This window comes from Pithys albifrons, chromosome 1, assembly GCF_047495875.1.
Source record: "Pithys albifrons albifrons isolate INPA30051 chromosome 1, PitAlb_v1, whole genome shotgun sequence".
Classification (NCBI taxonomy): domain Eukaryota; kingdom Metazoa; phylum Chordata; class Aves; order Passeriformes; family Thamnophilidae; genus Pithys; species Pithys albifrons.
In genome coordinates, this window is record NC_092458.1 from 24,282,371 (window position 1) to 24,296,473 (window position 14,103).

Consider the following 14,103-nt stretch of genomic DNA (forward strand, 5'->3'; position numbering starts at 1 on the left):
TGTCCTTCTTCAAGGTATGAAGTCAGGATTTAACAGTATGAAAGGGTTGATTTTTAAAGCTGGAAATCTTGGTTTTGTATGATAGTTGGCTAGCTGTTAATCAGAACTTTCTAACCTCTTGTTTTGTCTGCTAGCTGATACATTCTCCTGCTTTGCTGTGCACAAGCTCACTCATAAAAATCAATAAAAAAGATTGGAAAGTTCACTGCTGCTCTGGTTCTTTCTGTGTTTGTTATGAATAACAATGTTTTGTTCAGATGAATCCTAGAATAATTGCAAACTTGAAGTGCAGCCTCACTTGCACTAGAGAAGGGTACTTAGAGAATTGTAGTACAGCATTTTATAAAAACTGAGGAAGCTTTAAAACTTATTGACAGTCTGAAACTTTAGTTTGTTCACAACACACTCTGAGGCTTTTTTGAGAGAGAGATTCATTAAAACGTCAAAATACACATTTCTTATCAAAATTGCTGATGCAAGGAGTTAAACCTTAGATATAGCCATGTTCTCAGGCTTCTGAAACTCCACAGATCTTATGGGCTAAAATCTTCTCTTGCTGAAAGTTTAGACAGACTCGAGGTGATGCTAATGAGGTATCTTGAAGAGGAGTCTACTGAGAAGTATTAAATACATAAGATCACATCTGTCTCAGGAAGTAACATGAACTGAAGGTAGTTGCAGCATGGATGGTATCAGAGTATTGTGTATGCTTGTCCTATTTTTACTCTGCTACATATCTGTTCATGGCTGCCTTTGCTGCAAGGAGGATGCTGATGTGAATCAATCTTTGGTCTGCTGTGAACAGCTAAAGGAAGATGTCTCACTCTAATGCTACTGTGTTCTCCTGGAGATCAGTAATTTCATATGACTAGGAAGAAAGAACAGGCCAAAATATTTGAACTGCTGATACTGAAATGACCACCCCTGCTTATTCTATTATGAAATTCCCAGAGATCCCCTGACGAGGACAAACTTGTTTGTAATGCTTCATGTAGTTCATAGATTCTTTGTGACTGGCAGTGTTAACTCTTTGGCTGGGGACTAGCACAGTTTTTCATTTAATCACGTCAAAGGGAGTTGTTCTTAAAATACTCATTTATGCTTATTTTTCATGGATCTGAAACTCCTGGACATTATTTAATCTTCAGCCTTAAGAGTTTTACTAAGAAAAAATTATGATTTTGATAGTGCCTTCAGATTTGGTAGATAAAAACATTCATAACTAGTCTTAGATATTCTGCTGCTATGGTTGGGATCACCAGTGACATTTCCTTTCAATAGTTAAAAGCAGCGCTGATACCATGAAACAAATAGTAAGTTCATATCTGCTACAAAGTCAACCTAGATGATCTTTCCTGGAAGCCTAAAGAACAGTTTCAGATTATCTTTCATGGATGACTTTGTTTTATTAGTCTAGATTTGTCTTTTCCTTTTTAAGGTTCTTGAAGACAAGCAGTCTTATGTCTTGCAGGTTGATAAAGAGGACCTTATGTCTTATTCTGTCAAGGCAGGAAACATTTTCTTCTTTAAAAAGAGGGAATAGATTTTGGTCAGTAATACATTCTTTTTCTGTTGCATTTAAGTTACTGAATTTACTGGTACTGCTTGAAAGATCCTTAGATCTAATTTAGGTATTCCAGATTTCCTTTCATTGCTACCCTGCAAAGTCTTCTGTCTACATAGCTCTTCCCTTGGGTATGGTCACAGCTCAATCAAATTTATTGCATATTCTCATACTTATTTCATGATGTTGTGTGAATTAACTTTGAAAGTGCCACCTTCCTGGGATATGTCCACAGCAAAAAGGTGTTGGCAAAGATTCTATTTAGTGTTAGACTGGCCAACGAGAGGAGTTGGTTATCTCTCAGAGTCATGATGTGGAAGGAGGACATTCAACCTGCTATCCTGAGGGGAAAAGAGCTTTGTGTTGAAATCCTGGTTCTGAATCTCAGATGCTGCTGGTAAATATAAATACAACTGCTTATTTAGAAATGATGGCAGAACAGCAAGTTTTTAATGCATTTGGTCATGTGAAAAAAGCATCAGCTCTTTAATATCCATGTTCTTTTTCATTCTAAAAGTGGCATCTCCTTTTGCACTGCAGTGATGCAGTTATTGTTGTTTGGAAGGAAAGGTTACCTACTAAACCAGCAGTCCTATTTGCTGTATCTCATGTTCAGAGCAGCTCATCCAGACCTTCTTGACTTTGTGTGACAGCAGGTCAGCTTACAGTATGAGGTTGGAAGACTACAGACTTCATCTTTTTGATGTGATTCTATTGTGATTGCAGCTCTGACTGGGAAACTGCCAACCTTTTGTGTGAAAAACACAAACAAATAGCAGGAAATAGGGAAAAACCTCCTATTCCAGACTCTTTTCTTGTCCTGATTGTGAAGCTTTCTGTGTAAGAATTTAAAAGCAGTAGCAAGGCTTTATGGTAGTGTACAAAATAGGTCACTCTGAGGAGACTTAAACTAAGGCACAGGCTTGTGATCAAATACATGATTCCAGTTGGCATGAATTTAGGCATTTATTTTAATCTCTGGAGTACATAGAAACTAGCTGGGTTTCTGCTGAGTATGTGTATGTAGATATATTTAGTATAAATCCTGTATTTTTCTATGCAGTTAGAATGGACTGTTTTACAAATATTGTAGTTATTAATACTGGACTAATGGCATGCCAACTGGAAATGCAAATTTTTGTCTTTTTCATATGATGACTGAACTGTAATTTCTGTATTTTTAGTCTTTAAAGGGTTTTGAAAAGAGAGGAAAAGCTTTAGTTAAAGATGGATGTACTAAAATTATTTTTGGGTAATCACTGGGTCACTGATTTGCAGCTGTTACACGAAACAGAAAAATGTATGTCTTTAACTCCATTCTATTAATTAAATATGTATGAACAATCCATATCTGTATTTATACACTTAGTGATTATTGAGGTCCATATGGACTTGTGAGTCTCATTGCATGGAATTCACTGCAAGATGAGTTTTAATTTGTGAATACCCTCTCTGCTTATTAAAACTTCTGTCCAGCATTAGGCATAGCACTTAGGAAGAAAATACGCGTGAAAAAATTAAGACAAACACTTTTTATTCACATCCTCTTGTGATATTTAGAACCTGCTGTTGGAAGAGACCCACTGTTGTTGTGCTTTTTTGGAAAGTGTGCATCACTGGCATTATGTTGGATTTCATAAAAGTAATCTTTAAAAGTAGAAATGGTGATTTTTAAGATCAAAGGGTAAGCACGTTTATCAAACAAGATTAACAGTTCTATGGAAATGCTTGGGAGGGATTTATTCTCCGTGTATAATCCTTTAATGATACCCTGTGTTACAAATTCATCAGAAAAAATATGAGCTATTCTTTATTTTGAGCAATTCAAAGGCAGCTCTTTCTCCAGAATCCTCATGAGCCAACAGCATCTGGGTTGATTTATAGACTAAATTTTCCTTTTAAAAACATAAGTAGTATGTCAAATTATTAGACTAATAAGTATAACAAAGATCAGGGTTTTCTGTCACACGAGTTCACAAACTCTGTTTTCCTGGAATGTGTGTGTATGGTGAGGCTGGGTAATCACCCAGTTCTGGCAAGCTGGATTATCTATACTTTTCCAGAATGTCACACTTTGTATTTTAACCAGCAAGTAATTTTTAGAATTGTTGCATCTTTAAGAACTGAGTGATTGGTAGGAGTGACAGTCCATCAAGTTTAATGTCTGATGCAGAAAAGCAACCCTAGTTAGGCAGACAGCATGTTCACTGCTGTCTGGGATTGGGTTGTTTGGTGTAAATGCAAAGCTTAGGAGATGTGATTCTGATAGAAGAGTGTGTGTGTTCAATGCACTGTTTGCAGAAAGCTTTCCATGGTAATATTTTCTTAGATAGTATTATTCTATAATAAGATGAAGTTCTTCCTACACAAACACTCAGTGATGATTTTATCATTAACTACATGAAAGGTAGCAGGAAAATATAAACAATTATCTAAGTGCAGATATGGGGTAAATATTATTCCCATCTGCTTACAAAAGAAATTGCCTCTTCTCAAATATAAGACATAGTTACATGTGTGATGTGTTCTTGCATTACTCCAATGGCTTACACATTGAAAGTGATTTTCAAGGACAGCTACCTGCAATGTTTATGCTTTGTTCTTTTGCAATGCAGCTCAAGAACCATTAACTATTCTATTCATTTTTTACTTTTGTTTCCTTTTCCAGACTGATCTTGATTATGTTAACAGCGTAGTTGCAAGCCTGGAGAAAGAGTAAGTTGTAGTTTTAGTCGGGGATTTCTTAGCTTACTGGTGGGTTTGCTTTTTGATTTTTCTAAATCAGGTTGATAAGTATTTAAAAGAAATTACTCTAGAAATAAGAGATCGTGCCTTTTTGTTTCTTGGGACTTTGGACTTCTGGACAAAAAAGTAATAGAGGACAGATTATGAGGCAGTGATTCAGTCAAATTGTAGAACAATAAGTGGGATTAAAGATGGGATTGTTTTAACATGAATGGTAATTTGTGACATCTGTGTTAGGGCCTTGTATTCCATATATTCAAAGAGAACTATAGAAAAATACCACTAGGTTCTGAAAAAAGGTAAAAGAAATGTCTTGAATGTAGTTTGATTGTGATTGGTGAGAGCTGATAGTGCTCTGAAGGAGATGCTAAGGAAAACAATACTTTTTTATATACTACTTCTATTCTACATGCCTCACTTGAGTAAGTTGTTTTTGTAACCAGACACAGTAACTGTACCAGGAGAAAGCAAACAGCATGTCTACAGATCTCAGAATCTCTCATATACTTTATGATGTTTCTGTTGACAGATTTTCTACAGAGATCAATTCTGGCTTGGTGGAAGTAATAGCCCCTCCTGCATCTTACTATCCTGACCTGACAAACTTGAAAGAGACATTTGGAGATTCAAAAGAGAGAGTGAGGTAAGTTTATTCCCCCAGATCTTTTCCCATCTCCTCCCACACCCACAGTTTTGTTGTTTATAAAATGGCAAGTGGGATGTGAATTCTTGAAATGTTTTCTTACTGTAATTCTTGCAAGTGTGGGGATGCTAAAAGTGCTCTGTGAATCCATCTCATCCCAGCTGATCATGCTGTTCTGTGCATGATCAGAGCTTATGCTCAGCTGAATTAATGTAGTCTGAAATTTTGGGAGGACAGCTGAGATTTTATGTATTTTTATTCCTCTATGTACACTCTTTTATTTATTGTTTTTCTTCGTAAAATACTTCCTGTAACCCCCAGTAGTTCCTTCTAAGTTGCCATTCAAAGTGCATGTGTGTTTTTAGTGAACTGTCATGTGGTTTTCACAAAATCAGATTCAAATTAAACCAGTTTTATGTCTGTATTAAAGCATAAGGTGAAAGCTTTGTTCCTTTTTTCAGACGGAGGATTTACCAAAAGTGGCTGTCCTAACATTTCACCAATATGCTTCATTTTCATAGTGAGATTTGCTTTATATTGCCAGCATGTATTGAAATAACCTTTTATCAGAAACCTTAGGTTTTGATTTCATTTCAGATGGAGAACAAAACAAAACTTGGATTATTGCTTTCTTATGATGTATGCCCAGAAAAAGGGAGTTTATTACATTCAGGTAAATTTCTCTTCTTTACTTTGAGACCAGTTTTAAAACGAGTTTCTGGAAATTATGCTCTTGGACACATGAGAAGGACCTACACAGAACAGAGATGACTTGATCCCATGGTTTAAGTCAGGCATTAAATGTGGTGGTTATGGTATATGAGGAAGTAATTTGAGGAGGACACTCTCACTGCCTCTAAAGGAAAAAGCAATTTGTCCTGTGTGACTTATCTTAAGATGTTTAGCAAAAAAGGGAAGGAATCGGAACAGATTAACTACTCTTTTTTCCTTGTCCCCCAAATGAATTATTTTTGAGTTGCCTAGGCAAAAAACACCAGCTTAGTTTTTAGTGTAAATCAAGGGAAAATCCATTTTTTACTTTCTTCTGAGAGCAAGTGCAATGTCACTTTAATATGACTGTTGAGTATAGACACATTTTAGTTTTTTAAAGAGGTTTCCAAGAACAGAGTTAAGCAGTTGTTCTTTAATTTAGCTCAGGATTGTTCCTGTCATGTGTTTCTGCTTTGAAGTAAAGTCTTACCTACAGGTATTGCAGATTTAGTAGCTGCACTAATGGTCTTTATTTAGATTTTGTAGCTGTGTCCTTGGGGTGTAAAGTCCCACACATCTCATCTGGTTTTCACAAAGCTATGCTGACTCCTCTCTGAGAGCTGTTGGAGTCTCAGCTCTCTTGGAAGCAGCACAGCCAACAACAAGAGACAGCCTTGTTTGATACTGAATATTAGTGCTGTCACGTGGGGGGAGGGCGTGAATGCACTGGGAGACAGAACAGGAGGGGCAGGATCCCTAATGCAGCAATGGCCTACACTTAGGAATTGAAGGAATTGGTTGTACCACCCCTTGTTGGCAGTTCTGCTGCCTGGATTGGGTGGTTAGTTTGAACTATGCACCTGGACTTTCACTGGACAGTCAAAGCCAGGTAAAGTGAATCCCACCTCTATAGACAGACTGTCTCAGCTTCCTGTCTCGGAGGAGAAACTCCTTCAGTGATGTTGGGTTTGTGAGTAAACAGAGCCGTATTTGTGTACAAGTAATACACATGTTCTGCTTGTTCTCCTGATGTCACTTAGAGTAACATTATTTCATGGATGATTTTTCTCTGAGGAAAGGAGCTGGAAAAGCAACATTCTCAGTTAAGAAGTTGAGATGTTTGTGGATTCTTACTCCAGAAGGATTCTGTATTTGTTCTCCACAAAGAGGCAGATTGATCCCTACAATAGTTATTGCAGGCTATGGCATCTGTATTTTATGTCAGTATTAGGATTAGAAATATATGTCTCTGTGTTAGCAATATGTTATAAATCAGTATTTGCCAGCTGTACTTTTTCCTGTTGCTTTGATGAGGCTTTTTTTTAATTTTCGTTGGTATCACTTCCTCTAGCTTGAAGATGACATCGTTGTCAAGCAGAATTATTTCAGCACAATAAAAAACTTTGCTCTTCAGCTCGCTTCTGAAGATTGGATGATTCTAGAATTTTCTCAGCTGGGTTTCATTGGTAAGAAAATGTTCACTTTTGTAGTTTGAAAGAATACATTCATCCTCAGACTGTGAATTAATAGTGATCTGACTTCAAAGCGATCTTCTTTGTACTAGAGATAGACCAAGAGATAGAAATTTGTTGCCTTTTTTAGGACCTCTAGATTAACTCATGGTTGTTTTTGCCATTCATTTGTTTCATATATTTTTGTTGATTGAGGCAAACTCAAACCATTGGAAAAGAGGGCATTTTTATAATGAAAAGTTAATTAATTTATAAAAATACTAACAGTCAGACTGCAAGACATGACTTACTTTGAATTTAGCTGCTGTTAAAAAAAAAGTCATTAAAACACAACTGACTGAAGAAAGAAAAACCATGAAAACTAACTTCTCCTAAAATAACTTCATTGGTGGTAGTGCTAAAATTTCCAAAAATCAGCAGGCACCAGTTTGTTGCCAAGCCTCTTCTATCTCCACCTTTCTAATTCGTTAGGGAGAATTTATGACAGTCTGCTCCTTCCTAGGTGTAATTAGAGTCTGTTTGTGTTTGCAACAAGCAGCAGGGATAGAAATTAATGCAGGGTCTTGGGTTGGTGTGGATTGTTTGCCAGGGTACTGTAGAAATTACTTTATGGTTATTTGCCCTCACACTAGCATGCTTTTATAGAGAGATAGAGATACTAGACTTAACAAATTTTGAAGGGATTTTACAGATAAAAAGGTTATTTCCTTGCTGCATGATGTGTCATGATTTGTTTAAAAGCAATAAGCTGCAGATACACAAGTTAAAATCAAAAGCTGGGTCAGACTTCAGAGATTCCTCTGGTCAACACAAACAATTCCAATATGAAGTCTGTCAGTTGAGCTCAGAAAGAAAATCTTAAATGCAACAGATTAAGTGAAGCCCTGAGTTCTGTCATTCTCTTGGGAATTCTTGTTGTTCTCTTTACTTTGGATCTACCTTCCAGAGAATGACTTCGTTTTTAGGTCTGTGACCCAAAATAGTCATACTGAGAATGGAGAGAATGTTGGCACCATGTGAATAGGTCCTATCCAGTTTCTAGCTCAGCATCAGGTGTGCAATAGTTCCCTGACTTTCAGGGTCTCAGGGATTCCTGGAGCAGGAAGGAAGACAGTCATTATCTCTTATACTTGCTGTGTTAGGGTACAGAATTGCACTTTATACACTTGCCTTCCAGTCTAAGTTACAGAAACAATGAAGAAGAGGAGAAGAAATGGGCAAAGTCTCGTCTCCTTATGTACCTGGCAGCCACATAACTAATCTTCTTGGTTGCCTTGGGCTGCCATCAGAAATGCACTGTTGCTAATTAAATTATGGAACTGGTTTTGTGGCCTAGAGGTGGGAGAAATAGGAAATGAAACTGCCTAGTATAAAGAATTTAAATAATGTACTATAGCCTTTGCCCTAAATAGTCTTGTCTCTCGGGTTGGGGAGCCCCTTGCAAAGTTCTGTTTGTTTGTCAGCAAAGACTGGTTGAGTACCAACATTTGATTAGACTTTGTTCTACTTTTGAACTAAACCCACAGTCTGAGTTTTAGCTCCAGTCCTAAGTGCACTTTAAAGGAAAATTCTGTATGAAGCTCCTGGGCTGTAGAAGCAACTTGCAGTTATTCTACATTTGCTTGATTTAGTAGCAGAGCACACTCACTCATAAATTGTTTTGTAAGACTGACATATCAAATGTGCATAAAACAAACAGTTTATAACACGTACTGTCTACCCCATGCAGTTATATTTCACATCTCTTAACTTGCACAATATTTGTGTATTTCACACCTCTCTGAGTTCTCAGTGCTACTGTAGAGGGCACAGTGTCTATGCCAGAAGGAGCAGGTCGATAGTTCTTAATACTGAGACTTGGCTTAATCAAAAACACAACTGTTTAAAAATATCTTGGTTTTTTATACTGTCTTTATACTTTTGGTCAGTGTGGGCTCTGAAAATGGCTGTAGTTAAATTTAGTTGTTAGCTCCTGCTGCTTGTGTCCCTGTTCTGTTTTCCTTGGATCATATTTGTTTGCCTCCTTTTAATTAGATTATATCAGTAGAATTTCAGATGCATTTAGCTATGGCTACACATCTTAATGTTACTTTTCTACCTAGAAAATTAAATTAGATATCTTTTCTTCTCCCAATTTAGCTACTTATCCTGCTTTTAAGTTTTGAGAGAAACATTAGTATTCATGAAAGTAACTAAAACTTCTGGCTTTGAGACACATTGGTGTGCTGTGAGCATATATTACATGGAAATTTTATGCAAGTAATGTAGATTTGCCTCATCTCTGATATCCCTTTATGGATATCTTGATGCAGACTGATACTGTGGTTATTTGGCAATGCAGATAGCTATGGAGAAGAGCAAAAGTAGTTTGTAACTTGGGATGAGTTTTTTGTATAGATATCCAGGAAAGAAAGTAGAGCACTGAATTCATAGAATCAGAATGCCCTGGGTTGGAAGGGACCTTAAAGTTCACCTAGTTCCAACCCCCTGCCATGGGCAGGGACTTCTTTCATTGGACCAGGTTGCTCAGAGCTCCATCCAGCGTGGCCTTGAACACTTGCAGGGATGGGGCATACACAACTTCTCTGGGCAACTATTGCTTAGGTGTCACTGATTTTGAAATAATCTCCAAAAAGGAGAGGTGTGGCTGATTCACTGTAAGCGGTTGGAAACATTGATCAGCTTGCAGGTTTGCTAGATAAAAGTTATTTTGTCATAGTGTGTTTCTGACCTGAAAATTTAATTTATGCAAGTGCTACATGAGAAAGTGGCAAATGTAGCTATTTAGGCTGACAGCAAGATTATAGAATTCTGTCACCTCTGCCACAGAGCAGATATCATTTCCTTTGGTTTTTTTTAATTCTGAAAGCATAGTCTTAAGTGCTGTCAAGTATCTAATAAATAATGCGTGAGATGTGTGATGTTTCTCTAAGAAGTTCTGTGGAAGGAGATGCATCTTCTGCTCTTCTGGATTCTGGTTTGCACTGTAGTCCCTGTGACACAGTGTGGGAAAGTCCTACTAGCTTTTTATGAGAAATACTCATTTATCTTCCAACTGCCTGTGAGCTGAAGTGTTTTCCAGAGCAACTGCAACACTGTAGCTATGCCAGCTGTCACAAACAGTTAATGGAGTGGTCTGAAATCAGTCTTTGGATTGTCCTGTGCAGTTCCTCTTACTGTGCCCTGATGTTTTAAGGCCTGTTCTGCTTACTTTAAGTTGTTCTGATTACACTTCTGCTCAAGCTGTTCACACAGTTGAAGTTTGGGGAAGACTAGATCAAGTCAAACATTTGAGCTTTAAATAACTTCAAAGAGGTTCTGGTTTTAATGCCAGTAACTTGCATACCATTAACAGGGAAAGCGTTGAAAACATCAACCATAGTTAGACTATGTGCTTGTGGGTGTAAAATTACTGTTGGTGTAGACTCAGTACATTTAATGATTCTTAGGCAGAAAAATGAAAATGAGTGATTTAGATGTTTGAAGTTCATAGAATTGTAGCAAAGTGTTTTGTTTCAAGTGTGTCTTGTACTTGGCAAAAAAATGCTGATGACTGGCGTAGTTCACTAAGGATGGCATTTAAGTGGACTGAAAAATGGATAGAAGTCTTGGCAGGGCTCAATAAATAGCAGAAAATCGTCCACAATTTTTTTCCCACTCCAGGCTCTCATTTTTATCAATAAATAATATGGAGAAAGTCTTCTACATTTTGTATTTCTCTAGGGGTTTAGGGAGCAAGATTTTGCCTTTGAGTCCTGATTGGTTTTGATTTTGAAGTTTCTTTCTGGTGGTAGGTTGTATGCACCTGGAATCTGAAACCTCAAAAATTCTGTCAGCAGAGTCTCCTGGATTTCTGACTGTTCCCATGTAGTGTGTATGGTATGGTATGTATGGCCAGACTTGGCAAACGCAGATTTGGGCAGGACTCTCCCTACGTGGATGTGCCCTTCCAGCCTACACAGTGGATTTTTTAGGTGAGGCACAGCATGCACAGAACTGGCCCCACCGTTTAAGTCCTGAGGTCCATTTGCCACAGCTGAGCGAGCTTGGACAGTGACAGGGAAGTCCTCGGGACTGTCACAGCACCTGGTACTAACCGGGGCTGACCCTGCTGAGCATCTGAGATCTGACAGGATGGGATGTATGTCAGGGAGGCATTGAACTGCCAGGGGACGGTCCCCACTGAGACTTGAACTCAGGTCCTTGGGATTCAGAGTCCAGAGTGCTCTGTTGTACACCATGGGACTGCCCCATCATGTGGTGTACTAAGGGCATGAACACAGTGCAAGATGAACTATCTCTTCAGTTCTCTCATGGTGCCTTTTGTTTGAGGCAGTGCATGTTGGCTGCAGTTTTTCACTGAGGTCTCTTTGGGTGGATGATCTTTGGCTGCATATTGGGGATGGCTGTGGGCAGTCAGGGGGCTGGATTTGGGTGGCATCTCAGTGGTTCTGTGGCTCACAGCACTTTGCTCACGTGCTGGTGCACGGGAGGCTGCAAGACTGAAGGACCTTGGCAAATGCTGCTTCTTGTTCTTGGGCTGTGGCTGTGCCCTATGGAAGCCAGGCTGCTGCTGCTGCTCCTCTTAGGGGAGACTAAGTAAGGGCTCAGCTGGTTTGGATTCAGATGGGCTGGGGGGTTGGGCCTGTGGAGTAGGAGTTGTACTGGGCTGCTTTCTGTCACAAAGACTAGCTGTGGACAGTCAGGGTTCCACAGCTTTGAAGAGACTTCACTGAAGTTTTACCAGAGACTTCACTGAAGAGCCCTGTTTTTGAGCAGTTGTAGGAAGAGTGTTCTGTTCTGGTGGAAAAAAGTGAGACATGCATCGATGGCAGAAGTGCTGTGCTGTGCTGGTAGCATCCCGGGACAGAAATGACAGATGAGGGATGCAGTGTTACACAGAAGGACAAGGGACTGGGGCAAAGCTGTGCTAAGGTGTGTGAAAGGTGGTGACAGCACTTCAGAAAGTTATGTGTGGATGCCTGTCCTTGGTTAATGAAGGGAGAAAAGCGCTTGTCTTGGGAGCAGGGTGTTGCCTCTTCATCTTTGCTCCAGTGGTGATTAGGAATTAATGTGAGGTGGTTTTGTCTCGGCTGTTGAACACTTCCATGGTGCTGGGCAGTGCCATGCAGAGACGCCTATTGGGTCTGAAGATGCTGGTGCAGGTACAGCCAGCTGATGCTTAACTGGCTTATTCTGACTAGTTGCAGTCTGATAAATCAGGGTGGGTGGCTTGGGTTTTTCTGTTTGTTTGGATTTTTTGGTGGTGTTTGTTTTTGTTTTTTTCCTGGTGTGTCCTGTGACATCACCATGGTAATGAGATTATTCCCCATGTCTGGGGTGGTTGACTGAGTGGTGGACAGTAGTGTGCTGGCCAAGAGGAAAGTGCCTCTGGGCTTAGACAATTTTACCATGGGAGTTAAATAGTTTCTTGATGTCCTGTTTCTATTTTAGATAAAATTAGGATAACTTAAATTAGGGAAAAGAGCAAATTCCTACTCTTACCTTCAGTCTTGTTCTTAGTTTATTTAATTGTAGGTAAGGATCCTGTACCTTATTGCTCAGTTTTAAGTGACATGGTCTCTGAGTGATGACCACAGACTGAAGACTGTAATCCTTGTGCTCTTCAGAAGGCGAGCTAGTCAAAGGGAAAAATGTCAGTCAGATTCTTTTGCTCTGTCCTTGGAACAAAGAAGAAAAGGATTCTAGAGCAGCATGACTGTATAGAAGAGGATAAACTGTCTCTTCAGTTTGCTTGCATTGAGATTGGAGCAATACTGTGGGGATGTTTCTGCCTTCTGAGTCTCAGGTTATTGTGCATCTCTCTGACACCACATTGAAAGGTCTACTTCCTATTGAAGCAGATGAGACTGACAGACTGTCTCAGCAGGTGTCATCTAGAAATGATGGTTTCAGTCCTGTAAACATCACAGAAACATCTGATTAGTCCCATTTTTAAGCTGGTTTTGATTGGGCTTCATTGTATTTTTCTCTTCTGCCCTATGCCATTGAAAGCAGTGTGTGTGTGTGGCTCAGCTACGCGAACAAAGATTTGGGAAGGGCTGTCCCCACGTGTGTGTGCCCTTCCAGCCTGCGCAGTGGATTTTAGGTGAGGCTCAGCGTGTGCAGAACTGGCCCCACCGTTTAAGTCCTGAGGTTCATCTGCCACGGCCGAGCAAGCTTGGACAGTGCCAGTGAGGTCCTCAGGACTAGAACCTACAGCACCCAGCATTTCCCAAGAGGTCTCCCATCCAAGTACTAATCCAGGGCTGACCCTGCTTAGCTTCCGAGATCTGACGGGATCGGATGTCAGGGAGGCATTTAACTGCCTTTCATTGAAAGCAGTAGGCAGAGATGAATCACCAGGAAAATTGGGAGCCTGTTTAGCTGGATGTGTGACAAGCTGAAAGCTGTTATTCTGCATGAGTATTTTGCACAACATTGTACAAATCATATGATTGTTCCCTACCCATTTTAAAATATGTACTTCCACAAATAATGTTAAACAATATGACAATATAATGTGTAAATAGTAACAATATACTAATAAAAATTGTAACATCTTTCTTATGTCCTTTAAGAATAAAGCTTTGCAATTGTCCCTTGTTTAGTAGGAGTTGTCCCTTGTGTAGTGGGGGCTTCAAATTTTTGTTACAGAGTATTTTCAAATAGAGATAAAAACCTCATTGTAACAACCACTTACAAGGGATGTCAATATTTTTGCTTTATAAACAGTCCCATGCTTGAGTGCAGTCCCTGGTACAAACACTTGTCAGTCTGTGTTGCTCCTGGTTGTCTTCATACAAGGCACTTTTTTGAAGTGCTGCATTCAGTTTTACGCAAGAGCCACCTTTCTCTTCAGACACCTGTACTGGCAGAGAAGTGTATTCCACAAACCACGAAGATGGTTGCTCATGTTGGTAGTAAATAGACTTTCTTCATCAACAGTGAGATTCCTTCTTTTGCAA

The 14,103-nt window shown here is 39.2% G+C and overlaps 1 protein-coding gene across 2 annotated transcripts in view; it reads left to right on the forward strand.

Moving 5' to 3' along the window:
- MGAT4A (alpha-1,3-mannosyl-glycoprotein 4-beta-N-acetylglucosaminyltransferase A) overlaps nucleotides 1-14,103 on the forward strand; it is an 81,116-nt gene that overhangs the window by 42,588 nt on the left and 24,425 nt on the right. For both annotated transcript variants that reach the window (XM_071582091.1, XM_071582099.1), the window contains exons 6-9: nucleotides 4,233-4,279; nucleotides 4,839-4,952; nucleotides 5,550-5,625; nucleotides 7,015-7,129. In XM_071582091.1, the coding sequence (XP_071438192.1) occupies nucleotides 4,233-4,279; nucleotides 4,839-4,952; nucleotides 5,550-5,625; nucleotides 7,015-7,129 (352 nt within the window). The remainder of the gene's footprint in view (nucleotides 1-4,232; nucleotides 4,280-4,838; nucleotides 4,953-5,549; nucleotides 5,626-7,014; nucleotides 7,130-14,103) is intronic.